At 36.3% G+C, this 13,282-nt stretch overlaps 1 protein-coding gene across 9 annotated transcripts in view; it reads left to right on the forward strand.

Annotated features, from left to right (window-relative positions):
- The window catches only part of LOC135682270 (protein FAM149B1), a 36,844-nt gene that overhangs the window by 20,621 nt on the left and 2,941 nt on the right, over positions 1 to 13,282 (forward strand). For 8 of the 9 annotated variants that reach the window (XM_089113431.1, XM_089113435.1, XM_089113430.1 and 5 more), the window contains 16 exons: positions 3,293 to 3,593; positions 4,676 to 4,760; positions 6,862 to 6,919; positions 7,078 to 7,239; positions 7,607 to 7,677; positions 8,218 to 8,311; positions 8,698 to 8,830; positions 8,945 to 8,999; positions 9,216 to 9,322; positions 9,819 to 9,940; positions 10,506 to 10,551; positions 10,786 to 10,901; positions 11,368 to 11,425; positions 11,914 to 12,020; positions 12,288 to 12,378; positions 12,812 to 12,870. In XM_089113431.1, the coding sequence (XP_088969557.1) occupies positions 3,293 to 3,593; positions 4,676 to 4,760; positions 6,862 to 6,919; positions 7,078 to 7,239; positions 7,607 to 7,677; positions 8,218 to 8,311; positions 8,698 to 8,830; positions 8,945 to 8,999; positions 9,216 to 9,322; positions 9,819 to 9,940; positions 10,506 to 10,551; positions 10,786 to 10,901; positions 11,368 to 11,425; positions 11,914 to 12,020; positions 12,288 to 12,378; positions 12,812 to 12,870 (1,665 nt within the window). The remainder of the gene's footprint in view (positions 1 to 3,292; positions 3,594 to 4,675; positions 4,761 to 6,861; positions 6,920 to 7,077; positions 7,240 to 7,606; positions 7,678 to 8,217; positions 8,312 to 8,697; positions 8,831 to 8,944; positions 9,000 to 9,215; positions 9,323 to 9,818; positions 9,941 to 10,505; positions 10,552 to 10,785; positions 10,902 to 11,367; positions 11,426 to 11,913; positions 12,021 to 12,287; positions 12,379 to 12,811; positions 12,871 to 13,282) is intronic. The other variant, XM_089113434.1, reaches the window with a different exon arrangement.

Raw genomic sequence — 13,282 nt, forward strand, 5'->3', positions numbered from 1 at the left:
TCCTCTTTAGAAATGAATCTTAGCTTCCTTTCAATTTATCAATTACAAATATGCTAAACAACAAATTTAGTGCTTAGGTCAGCATTTTTGAGTCTCGCCCTCATCGGGATAATCTAGCGATTTGTTATGGCAGAGACCTTGTTCCTCTTCCCTGTTCTAGCCTTCTGCTCCTTACCCCGACAGCCTGGATTATATAATTGCAGATTTTCCAAGCATCGTTCTCTTTATTTGCACATCCCACCCGTGGCTTTGTAACTTTAGAAACTCTTTTTGTCTTTTGTATACGTTGCAGCATGGTCGTCTTGACAAGATGAGTAAACACTATAAAACTATGTTTTAGCTTCAGGTGTACCTGCATTAAAAATCTTGTTGAAAAGCACGAGGCTTGTTTATTCCACACAACAACTCTTAATCGTATGGATTTCAAATATCAGGCTGTTTTTGTGCCTTTTCTTTGTCCTGTAGCTCCGCTGATACGCACTCAAATACATATATAATTCCATCTCGCTAATGTATTAAGCTTTCTTCGTTACCACGATCCACATTGGCCATCTGATTGCATATTCAATTAAAATTGTTGAGAGCCGTACTTCCAATTCGCCTTTATGTTGTAAAGCTACCTCTATGTTTCAAGACACAGACAGGAAGGCTAGAATTTGCAACTTTTCTATTAATGGTTATTCTTCTGATGATCAAGAAAAAACTGTCAAGACTTTAGTTGTTATAACTATTTCATCATTGCTATGCTAGTTTGACTAATCTTTTAGCAAGTGCACACTATCTGTGTACCCTGAACAATATTTACTGGTTTGTCAGTAGCCTAAAGAGGCGAAATCGTTCTCATTTACAAATTCTATAAACTTGCGAAAATTAAGTTCCCGCTTCTTGGATTAGAACTTTTGATAATTTAATAGAAATGGGTTTATTGTGCCTTGACAAAACACACGGCCTGCACCTGGCTCAATATTTTTCAAACTATCCTGTTTGGCTTATCATTTTTCAAAGGTTTGGTCAGCGTTGTTGTGTTATTAACTCTATGGTAATGCCGTATTTTCCCATGTCCAATTTGCTTGTTAAATAAGACTCTGTTGTGAAATAATCTATAAACAGACATTTAAATCGCCCGAAAGCACTATGGTTGTCTGGTAGCAAATGCTTGAAAATGACTTTGTAATCACGCATCTTTCCAGTGTTGGTAGGTCGGTGCCTCTTATCCAGCCAGTAAGGAGTATTTAATTTTCGTTGTGCAACGTATTTGCAATGAATGAATTCTCATAGAATTTTTTGTGGGTTTTCCACAAGAGATGGCAGGCCTGCAATTGACTGCTTTATCTCTGTCAAAACATTTCAATACAATCACAGGTTCCCTGCACCTTAAGGGAATGAGTAAGTTCTGCTATTGTTTCAGGGCTGCTCCAGTCGCATGTATATTAAATAGTTAATAGGTTGAGCAGGTGGAATTTGTGTGCATATCTCATGTAATCAAATTTCTATGGCAATCGCTATTGCATATGTTATTGAATTTTCTGGTGATGTGTGTTGAAACTCATGAAAATGGCTGTGTTAGTTAAATCATCGTGGTTAGATGAAGTTAACTATGGTTACGTTATCCAACTGTTTCAACAAATGTCCCACAATTTCTAAAGCTTAGCCCTTATTGGGTAAATGAGACGGCTACGACCGTGCCCTAAAATGACCAAAAATTAAAAACCATAGCTCTGATCACTGTCAACTTCAAGAAACTGTCCGAAATCCTTCTTTAAAGATGGGATGAATTTCTTCGACTATCAAGTACCTTTTTCTGTTAAATTGACATTGATGGTAAAATGAAGAACTCCTTGTGGCTGTTTTTCCATCTAGAAAGTAGCTTTTCAGTACACGGGGCGTGGTGGGAATTTTTATGGGCCGGGAAAATCAAGTTTTTAGGGGCACACCATTTTGATGCTGATTGCTTCTTGTTGCCATCACTTATGATTATTGGAAATGAGTGTGGCGGAGGCAGCGTTGGGCCTAGCTTCACTTGTTTTTTCTTACAAATCTGATGTTACAAATGATAAAAGCTTAAAAGGAAGAAAAATCCAAAGGGCCCACATGAAAAGTTTTAAGGGGCCTACCGGGAAATTCCCTGAGTCCCGGTGGACCACCACGCCCTTGGTTCTGCTGCTAAACAGATACACTGTTCCGGCCAACTTGGGTTGAGAAAAAACAGAATATTCTTTCAGCTCCTAACTAGTTTTCTCTGCCATCCATCGATTAGTTCCATACCGCTAAGGCTTATATATAGGTAGACGGGATTTTCTACGTAATTTATACGATGTAAAACTGTTCTTTTCTTTTTGATTATTCTTATTATTACTAAAAAGTATCACCATTGCAGAATTATAGCCTGTTATGTCACAACTGATAAATCAAAGCAAAATGTCTTTATATTAATGAGATGTAAATTGAAGAAGGCTCTTTTTCACTAGATGTACTAACCCCTTTTAAGACTTTCAAACATTTACAAGCGTGAGAAGGAACTGCCAAGGGTCCTTTTTTATTGCCGTGTCAAAGAATACAAAGGATCTGTGGTCAGCATGTCTGAGCCCTTTGCTTTCTAGTACTATTTTTATTGACCTCCTATCTGCCCAAAGTCTTTCGTAAGCAAAGGACTTTAACTCTTTTATTTTTTCTTTACATGTCGAGTGCCTTGATTATTTTAGGCTAACCATGTTTTGGACACCGTGATTCTTCTTCAATTTTGTATTTTGATGACATTCCTCAACGCTCTGTTTCTTAGCGAGCTTTCATTTTTTCTACGGAGATCTATTACGGTGGTCGCTTGTTGCTTGTGATGTCCCCGAAATCAACAGTCGAAATTGTTTGTCCCGTTTTTTAACAACTCGATATAATAGAACTTTTTGTGGTATTCTAATTAACAATGATGTAACCTTTTTTCCTTTAGTAATCTTCGTGACAGTCCGACACTAGCCCTAAAACCAAGCAAATTGCATTTTTCTGTTTTATAATTCATCTTCCTTTTGGTAACAAGGAGCCTTTAACATTGCCAGACCGATGTATTTATCCCTAGGCCGATGTGTTCTTGCCTAGGCCGATCTTATTTGCAACTGATGACACCTGTTTTGCTGCATTTGTCTAAGCATCTTATGTTTGAGTGACTCTACCGTGTATAATTTTTAGCCACAAATCACAAAATTTAGACAATCATTCTCCAATATCTGCAGTTCTTTACATCTGACACGATGAATTTGAAACCCCACGGTCTTATTATTTCTTCTTATTCTCGTTACAGTCGTGGTATCTCCAAGAGCAGTATAGACAGTTTACAGCCGCTACCCGAACGTCCTGAAGAACAGGTTCGCCTGGCATACTATGGCAAATTGCCTTCTACAAAGCAAGACAGCTTGGATGCTTCAGATTTCGAATACAGAGGACTTGAGTCCCCATTACCCCTTGATAAAGAGAGTGAATGCTTACGGGAAAGCCTCGATTCTAGCAGAGACCAATCGGAGCTGTCAGACAGCAACACGTGGTCTGTATGCACGGGCAATTTAACTGGCAGAAGCAGCGTGTACAGCTGGGGAAATGATGATGTACGTTGAAGCAGTTGTTTATGATATGAACAATCAGAATCCCTTTTTTAATTCATTGGTGCCTGTGACTTAGACAATAAATTATCTTCGACACGTGCTGGCATGAAAAAGATATCCTTATTATTACGACACAACTGAGATCGAAATTCTTATCTATTTTCAGAAAAGTTGTTTCTTAAACGTAATAAATTTGTCGTTTCAAGTGTTATTATATTTCATACTAAATGGATGAATGTATAAAAAGCAGGAAAAGAATGACAATTTGAAAATATAGAATATCCTTATGGCAAATGGAATTTTAAGGAATTCTAGATTTCAGAGCAACCATTTTAACTAGCACCCATTAATCTAGATCAAGACTTTTTGAAGTGGATAGGATAAGGCTCAATTAGAATTTTGCCTGTGCCAAAAGGAGTTTGCTATACTTCATCAAGCAATGCTGTTATCTTGGTAACATGTGTGCAAACTGAAAGCTGCCTGGAGATTCGCAAAATGTCCGAATCAAGTTAATTTCTTATTTGTCTGATGTCATCTGATTTATCAAAAATATTAACACAGAATCGATTTAGCAGTCTGGTTTCTTAATCCTGATTTTTCTTATTGGCCTGCGTTTCCTTTTCCAGACTGTTCTTTGTTTGGAAATATATTTTGCAAAACCATTAATTTTAAACCAGTAAATCCTATGTATTTCGGAAGTCAACTGACCTTAAAGATGGGAACGTGACTTAAACGTGCGTTTATCAGATGCTGTTCCTATTCATATCTACAATTAATCTAATCTGAAGGCAGTGATTTTTCTAACTTTGAATTATCTTCCAATACTCAGTAAACGATTTCAATCCTTTTTGAACCTGAGCTGTTGCGAGGTGGATTTCACTAGGGTGCCAAATTCGTATCCTGCGTGGGCTGTAGCAACGTGGACCTTTATTTCCTAGGTTTCTTCGTAAAGCTGTTTGCCTATTTTTAATGTTTTTCCTTCTTGCTAAGTGTTTTTAGCGAAACTTTGCTCAACGGCTCCGCTAACATGAATTTTGCTCTCTCTCTCTTAATTGTGAACATAAAAATCTATTTTTGAATCATAGGAGTTTGACAGACAAGCGTCTGCAACTGTCCGGCAAATGTTCGACGAGATTGACGAACTGCTTTTTGAAGAAAACGAATCCAAAGGTTAGTTCTTTGACAGTGATACAGTAAGACTTTATAGCTAATCATGGGGTAAGAATGCACCCATATTTAGTCATCCCAGGGTGTACTATTAGATTTTCTATTTGTTCTTAGCGATGAGATTAACATTGGTCTTTTGGTTTCCATGGGTACGTGAAACCCTAAGCGCTATTTCCACCACCATAAGTAGCCTTATAGCATCAATATATTAACATTTAGTTTTCGAGCTGTTTTCGATTTTAAAGGAAATAATTTCATGTTATTTTACAAAAATGTTCGCATTTTGTAACTTGCAATAAGCCTTAACAACTATCATCTGGTTAGTTTGTCACAGTTCCTAACACAATGAAAAGTTACTTAATAAAAACGATGTGAATTGGAGAATTTGTTTTTAGTAATCCATTTATCTTGTGTAAGTTGAGGGGGTCTCATATTAAAACTGGGAGAATGCTTGTTTCTAATCAAAAGTGGAATTTCAAGAAAATACCAAACGCTCGATGATATATAGAATTCAACTTTGATATAATTAACACATTTAATTCAACAGTTGGTTTGAATCTCGTTTTGAATGTTACAAACAATTTCTATTTTCCCTCAAAGACCTTTCCACCAAATACTTTGAGAAAAGCAGGTTGTGTTTGAATTTACTTACTTATTATGTTTGATCGCCAATTTTAAGGAAGAGTGCTTTGACAGCCTAATTTAATCGGGCTCTGCTTAACATTGTTTAACCCCAGAATAAACATGTCCCACGACTGCATTGTGTCCATTAACACGAGGTTTGCCTTTGGTTTACCGGAATTAGTATCACTTTCTCCACAAGTGACATGGCCTTGTGGTTTTGCTTTTTGCCTCCTCTCTGCAATGCCGTTGACTTCCTTAACTGATATCTAACTAGCAATCTTGACAGAGACTGTCCAATTAGAGTGATCACCTCTTTCAAAAATCTGTTCCTTGTTCGGTAATGACTTGTGTTCTGTTACCTGATGCCTTCTTTGTATATACTTTGTTATCGTTATTTCATATCAAATTTCATTTCAAATTGTTTGGCATAAGACGTGTTGTAGCTCGTATTCCTGTTCAGATTGAAAGATAAATATAGACTTTGTCGTAGTTTGTAGAAAACGACACATTTTACCTTCTCCAAATAGAAACATCTAGAGAATTTTAAGGCAATGTTTTATCGGATTAAACAGAGTGAAATTGAAGCGAATTGATAGTAACACTTGCGTGGGAAGGTCTTATCGATGGTTGTCTTCCTAGAAGTGTTGTTCTAGCCCAGTTTGTTTTTGGGGTTGCCTGTCTAGGCCGATCAAAGCTAGCAAAACGAACCGTTAAGTGTCTCAAGTCCCGTAAAGGGCTACGAGAGCTTTGTAAAAGTGTTTACGGCAGTAAAGAATTAAAGTTCCATATCCCACAGAGATGAAGCCGTTATGGTTTAATCCATGGCTAAAACTGATTTGAATAGCAATGATACAATGATACAAGCAATGAAGCCCATTGCTTCATTGTAGTATCTTGCTCGTTGGATTGGTCCCAAAGAAGCTTCGATCGATTGCTATTTGATGTACATTCTTTGAAGCTAGCGCCAGTTCTGTACATTAACTGATCATTTCGCAAACAGCCACAACTCTTTGCTACTGCAGAAGGACAATGAGATTACGAAACCCAAGGGTACTATCACATCCGCATTTAGTAGCCAACGGTATAATCCTCCTTACTCAACCGCGGTTGTTTTAGAATGTACATATGCCAACAAGCCAGAGAAATGGCGCGAATGTTAATTTGACATATAAATGCAACTCTGTTTTCATTGTAATATGGTTGATTGATAGGTTTCGTAAAGTTTAGACATCCAAGTGTCCCCTTGTTCTGAATATCTTTTTTAAGACCCCAAACATTCTTTATTTGCTTTTTGGTTGCTTTTTACATATGAGTTTAGGCTCATAGCTATTATTCCCATGAATTTTTCGCTATTTATATCAAGCCTTTTAGCATTTCTTTTAGAAGCTTTTCGAATTATTTTTTATTTGTGTCAAAGAGCCTACGAAATTGTTATTTTTTAGTCTCTTTACTTACGTTTTGCCGCCATTTTGCTCCTCAGAAAATGACCCTTTGACATTAGAGTGCAAAGAATGGTCGACGAATTTTCATCATATGAGGTAAGTGGAACCATTTCTGTACAATAGATAGATTTATTTCAATCTGAATGATGCATCTTTACGTATCTTCGCCGTCCTTGGTTCTCATATTCGACCAGTTTTATGATTGAATGTGTTGACTTCAGCATGCTTGTAAATAGCTTTGCTGTTAATTACAGGGTAGTCGGCAGCCAACTGCTGTCACCAGACGACACTGGAACACAGTTCATTGTCACAAGCGAAAAGGACAGAGTTGGCCCTTATATGCGACCAGATACCGCGATAACTGCCATTTCTCTTGATGACGTCACGGCTGAGACACTCGCTGCTACTTTCAACGGGTAAATACGAGCCTCTAGTTTCCCTGTCACACAGTAAGGTGTTTAATATATACACAATAAGCTCAATTAGAAATTAGAAATAACTGCAATCAAATTTTTTGAATGTGTATTAAGCATCTAGTGTTTTTCGCGTTGAATTAGAAATAATTGATAACAAAGTACAGAAAATGTTTTAGGGTTACGTATACAGTTTTTTGAAGTCATGATTATCATAAACTACCTAGTCAAAATGGGGTATGGAACCGAAGATTTAATGCTGTTCAAATGTAAATAAGTATTTGAAATATGCCGAATCGCCTGTCATTGTGCATCCTTCAGAATTTAGTCTTAAGCTACACACTTTGCTACGTTCTCATTTCCTCCACAGACTTTCTTTAAGCGGGCAGAGAATCGAACCTGCAATACCGCCTTCGATGCATTCGAGTATAAATTCAGAAGGTATATCAATTTATCATAAACGTTTTCACACTCGAGTTCTTTTGTGCACATGAATGAAGTATAAAATTTCCTTAGTTATTGAGCAGTTATCACTTATGAGGGGAATGGTTAGTCCTCGTTTTTAAATATCGAAATATGCGCAGGTTTAAGCATTCTTCGAAGATTCTGTTGATAATGGAAAATGATGAAGTATTTCAATCTATTGTCCTTCTATTCTTTTGATAGTTTTAATAAAAAGACTGCTGTTTCTTTAATTTCACTCATGAGTTGCTCATTTAAGATTCTTACTTTGGATGGCAATTACAATACATCGTCATAAAAACCACAATGTTCATTGATTTCATTCTCAACGATAATTCATTGAAAAGGTTTTTCTTCACAGATCCATTTCAACAGTTGCATTTGCCCATGAAATTGCAACTTGTTTTGATGTTTCCACTGATAATTTTCATGCTAGACAATCCATGTGCTTATCTTCGTGGTTGCCCAGTTACTAATTATTTTTGTAACAATCCTTATTGATTTATGGATTTCCTGCAGATAATCATTCTAATCCATATTCACATTTGGAAGAAGAAATTTACGCGGCAGATGGCGACCTAGAAGAATATTTTGCCTATGATACCGAATTCGTGTAAGTGTTTCTTCGAGTCAAATTTTAAGAAAGATGGCGTCGAACGCGATCGAGTGGATGTTGAAAATTCAATTATGACATTTGTTTTTGAATATATATGATATTTGTGTTACTGTAACTTCAAATTTATAACGCATATTTATCTTTTATTGTCATTCTTCTATGGGAAGGAAAATATTCAGTTTACTTTATGCTGCATACTTGCTTTGTTTCCTGATAGATTGGGAATATTTGCCATTTGCAAGATGATCAATCATTATGTTAATTATTATCGCTTCCTTTTTAAGGATGTGTTTGTTTTGTATGCAATTTATTCTCGAGTTCATTTTGCATCAATTCATTTTTAGTTTTACGATGATAATATGAAAAATTTCAATCAATTGCAGCGAGCCATGGGATACAGCTAAGGACGAAAGGAAAAGCAAGAGGAACAAGCAGTGTGGTTACCCCCCGGTCACCCCACATGCCTCTGCCACTGACAGTCTCATCAGTGAAGCATTCGATCGCCTTTGGGTTGAGGTACTAAATTTTAATGCAACTTTTACTTTCATAACTAAGCTATATTTCGTTTTGGATAATCAACCAATTTTTTATATCAATTTTTGTGCTTACTGACATCTCGTAACTTTGCAGGCTGTGCAAAGCCTTCGAGCGTTGCTGCTTCTGTTTACTGAGAGGTCGTCAGGGGGTAAGTGTTATCTTTAGATTTGTCAGCTACCTTGGCTTCATCTTCATTCTCCAAATGATTAACATAGAGAACTTTTTGTTTTCTAAAGCAACTACATCTATTCATTTCAACCCCTTACCCAAATGACAATTTTCTGTAACTTTATACTTCAATTTACGTATATAATTAGCTGGTAGTCTTTATCTCTAGTTAATATTAAATTTTTAAACTCTTTAGAATACGCAAAGTCCCTACTGCCGGCTCAGGTTCGACAAAGCGAAAATTCATCGGTCCGGACATTTTCCAGAGATTCTTCCTTCCGGACGGGTAATTTCTCCTCTCAGGTGCGCATCAATAACAATATATTTTTATTTATTTTTTAATTTATTTTTACCGATATTTTCTAATAACAACTTATCAGTAACCACCGATAGAAAGAAGTTTAGTTTGACAGTAGATTTATCGCCCTTCTGATCTTTCAGAAAATTTTAAGCTTTTACTGTTTTTGCAAATAAGTCTTTGATACTAAAAAAGTTTGAAGATAGCACGGAAAAGCTTATTTCACACCTATACCAAAAGTAAACAGCGTTCTTTGAACTTCAAAAGCGGTACATTTTATCAAAGGAGACATCTTGTCAAACCACTCTTTTTGCCTCAAATTAATTTCGATTTGCATATCGATACAATCTCGATCATCCGTCCTCTGATACGATCGTTCATGCTATGTATTGGACCAAATTTTCTCAATTGTTCGCGTTCTACGCTCGAATTTATGTTTCTCTGGTGCCAAATGTACGCTTTTCAATGCCATCTAGAAATTCTTTGACATGTCATTTTTAGTTTGGATTCAAGTCATTTTATGGTGCTCCTCCACACATCTCTGATGCGATGGGCCTGAATGAATTGATGCTGATTAGGTCGTTGTCGTTACGACATCGCGATTCAACGGCTTCTACCATGGCGTGAGTTTCCTTAATATCTCTCCATTATATTTGATCACCCAATTATAGCGTATTTTCTTTGCCAAGTAAGTACGACGATGGTGCCATTTTCGTTGTACATTATACATTGGTAATTCTTGAGGAACCATCCACTAAAGCATACAAAATAAACTTCATGATATGTTAAAGATATTAATGTTGTCTAGATGCTAGTCATTTTGTATTATAGATATCCAAATCATGAAAAATTAAGTATATACTGTAAGTTTATTTTTCATAATGCATGCAAATATTACAGACATTGATTCAAATTTGTTTCCCTCTAATGAGTTTAGAATGAAATGAAACGGTGTGGCATTTAAAATTGTCTCCAATCAATGTTTTAACCTTTACTCGTACGCTGCAAAGTAATTTATTGAAGCGTAGTCGATTGTACAGTTTAGATTTGTATATTATTTATTTTAATATATTACTTAATATCTTTTTTCGCTGAAAATGTGATGTGTAGAAATATTGATGAATAAAGATGACATTTTGTTGAGAAATTTTGTACAACATTCTATAAAGTTTATTTTTCTTGCATCAGGCCTAGAGATGAAGACTACTCCGCCCCTATGTCCAGCCACGAACAGGTACAATAAATTTGGGTCTTTACTTGTCAAACTCTGTTGAATCTAAGCTTCTTGATACTGACAAAAACGTGTGCATACATTCAGCTTAATCCTACATGATTTGGTTGTTTTATTATTGATTATATCAATACCATCATCAAGAATAAAAGACATCGATGGGGTTATCATCCAACTTTCGTCAATAAAAGGGTTTTGTGCCAAAACTTTAAACGTCCATGTTTATTTTTTTTTCAGTTCAGGCCAGTCTCGAGTAATTTTCCGATCACAAAAGGTTTCCATAACAACATTGGTATGCACCAATCGGACCACCAACTGTACGGAAAGATGGCGACTGCAAAAGCCTATAAGAGGTAAGCCACATCCTGAAATTTTATAATTTTCTCTTTATTTGACTTTGAAGGCATCTTAACGCTTTTGTTCATCATGTTTAACAATTTGTGAATGTTTCTCTTTCACAAAGCAAGGGAGTTGTTGACTGCGCAAAGTTTCCTCCTTTAGTGTCACATGAAATATTCCTGTTTTGTACACAAACAACCTTCTATAGAACGGATTCTTTACGCTGTTTACGCTATAGAACAGTCACTCAGGAATTATCAACTTTAGCATAACCGTTGCAAAAGCTACAGCTTTCTTCATTGTTTTCTGTTGTGTCACGTCATCGAGGGCTGCAATTTACAAGAATTTTCTTTACAGTTAGTGGTTGATGTCGGAATGAGTTGGGTGCAGTTATAAGTTGCAAACACTAGCCTATTGGCTGTATTGTGGTTTCTTCATTATCCATGCCAAAATACTTATTACATCATATATGTTTTATAGATCAGGAAGGCTTCAACCGCTGCAACCAATGGATCGCATTAAAACGCCAGGAACTCTGGTAAGACCTTGCCTTAACCGCCTGTTGAAAATGGGAATAGATCCCGAGCTATTTGACTCAAAATCTCTCTGTTTCTGTCAAAATCTTCATTTTGAAAGTTTTACCCAGGGTATAAATTCAGTAGAAATACTGTTTTATATCTGAGCCATTTGTTTCGAAATTGTGTAAAGCATATAATCGCAGTTGTTAAGCATTGTCAACTATTACGCTGCCTGTTCTGCTTAGGAAAATATCTCTTGATGGGTGGAATTAATTTGTTTAAATGATTTTAAGTAAAATTCCTTAAGTTGATTTTACTTTAAGCCAATTATGTATAGTAGATACTTTAAGGCAATAATTTCTTTAAGTACGTTTGATGATCATATTGTAGGGTTGTGCGAGGTGCTAATATTGCTATAATGCGTGCACTATCGCTTTGCCGTTTCTCAGTTTCTTAAATAACTGTTATTTCATTTTCTGAAGTGGCTTATCAGTTCCTTGCTTATTAGCAGGACAATGACGTCATCGGAGAAATGGTCATCGGTACGAGGCTTCATACTGCTGGAGATCACAGGGCACCAATCAACAACTTGCCAGCTTTTTCTCCGCAGTTATGGTGGGTTTTATATTTTCATTAGAAGGGATACTTTCACCCGTGCTGATTTCTACAAACAAGTGTGCACTTAACTTTTTTTCAAATTCTGAAAGCCCATAATTCTTTGTTGCCTTTGATCTTTCTTTAGCATCCACAATATACCAGTATTTATGTTATTTGAAAGAGACGAATGAATATGGAATATTTGAAGCTTTTCTATTCCTATTGCTGTCTTTCTAAATTTACCTTTTTCCTATGCATCACCTCATACGAACGTTTTTACTACAGGGGTGCGAAAAATGGAGCTTTGCCGCCAATAGAGAGACCGGATTCGGCGGAAACGTTGTCAAGTTTAGCGAAAGACCAAACAAGAAGTCCGGTGAGATATACATTGACATTTCCTGATGCTTTTCTCTCTGACTGATTCGTAAAGTTTACTTAAAAGTCACTTTTCTTGCAGCGAACTGTTTGATTTAAGAAATACAGATATGGCCCGTCATATGATGTATTTTTTACGCGTCACATTCAAGTGGATTTTTTGCAACTAAGGATACATTGAAATAGGGAATGGATTCCAAGCTATTTGAATCAAAATGTCTCTCTTTCTGTCAATATTTTCATTTTGAAAGTTTTACCGAGGATACAAATTCAGTAGAAATACTGGTTTATATCTGAACCATTTGTTTCGAAATTGTGTAAAGCATATGATTGCAGTTGTTTAGCACTGTCAACTATTACACTGCCTGTTCTGATTAGGAAAATATCCATGTTGTACCAGGTGATTTACAACAGAATTCACAATTTTTTTCTAGAAGCAACGTCAACATGTTTTTAATAAGAGGGCATCGAGTGCAGCAACCAATGAGACAAGGTGAGCTGCTCCGTGTTTACTGTTTGATGAAAGTAGCGGTGGTCTTTTTCCAGTTAAATCCGTCTGTTCTGTTTGTTTATCAAGTTTGCTTAATACTACACATCAAGCCACGATTTTAGCACACTTTCCGATTTGTTAACCACTTTCTTAACCACTTTGTTAAACCCTTTGATAAGTTTATGAACAGAGCTACCGTCCACTCGCTCTTGGTCTCTCTCGCCCATTTCCTCTCTCTTTCGTTCTCTTGATCTGCCCCATATCCAGAAAGTATGGTTATTGATAAGATTTTAAGAGCTACAGTGATGTCAGGTGTGATCTTAAAGGAAAGATATGATATATCAGGTTGTTCCATGTGAGGGCTTTAGCTATCTGTTTTCCACCCTGAATTAAAACAGTTTAGATCCAGAATTTT

This window comes from Rhopilema esculentum, chromosome 17 (genome assembly GCF_057945365.1).
Source record: "Rhopilema esculentum isolate cy_ngs chromosome 17, ASM5794536v1, whole genome shotgun sequence".
NCBI classification, from domain to species: domain Eukaryota; kingdom Metazoa; phylum Cnidaria; class Scyphozoa; order Rhizostomeae; family Rhizostomatidae; genus Rhopilema; species Rhopilema esculentum.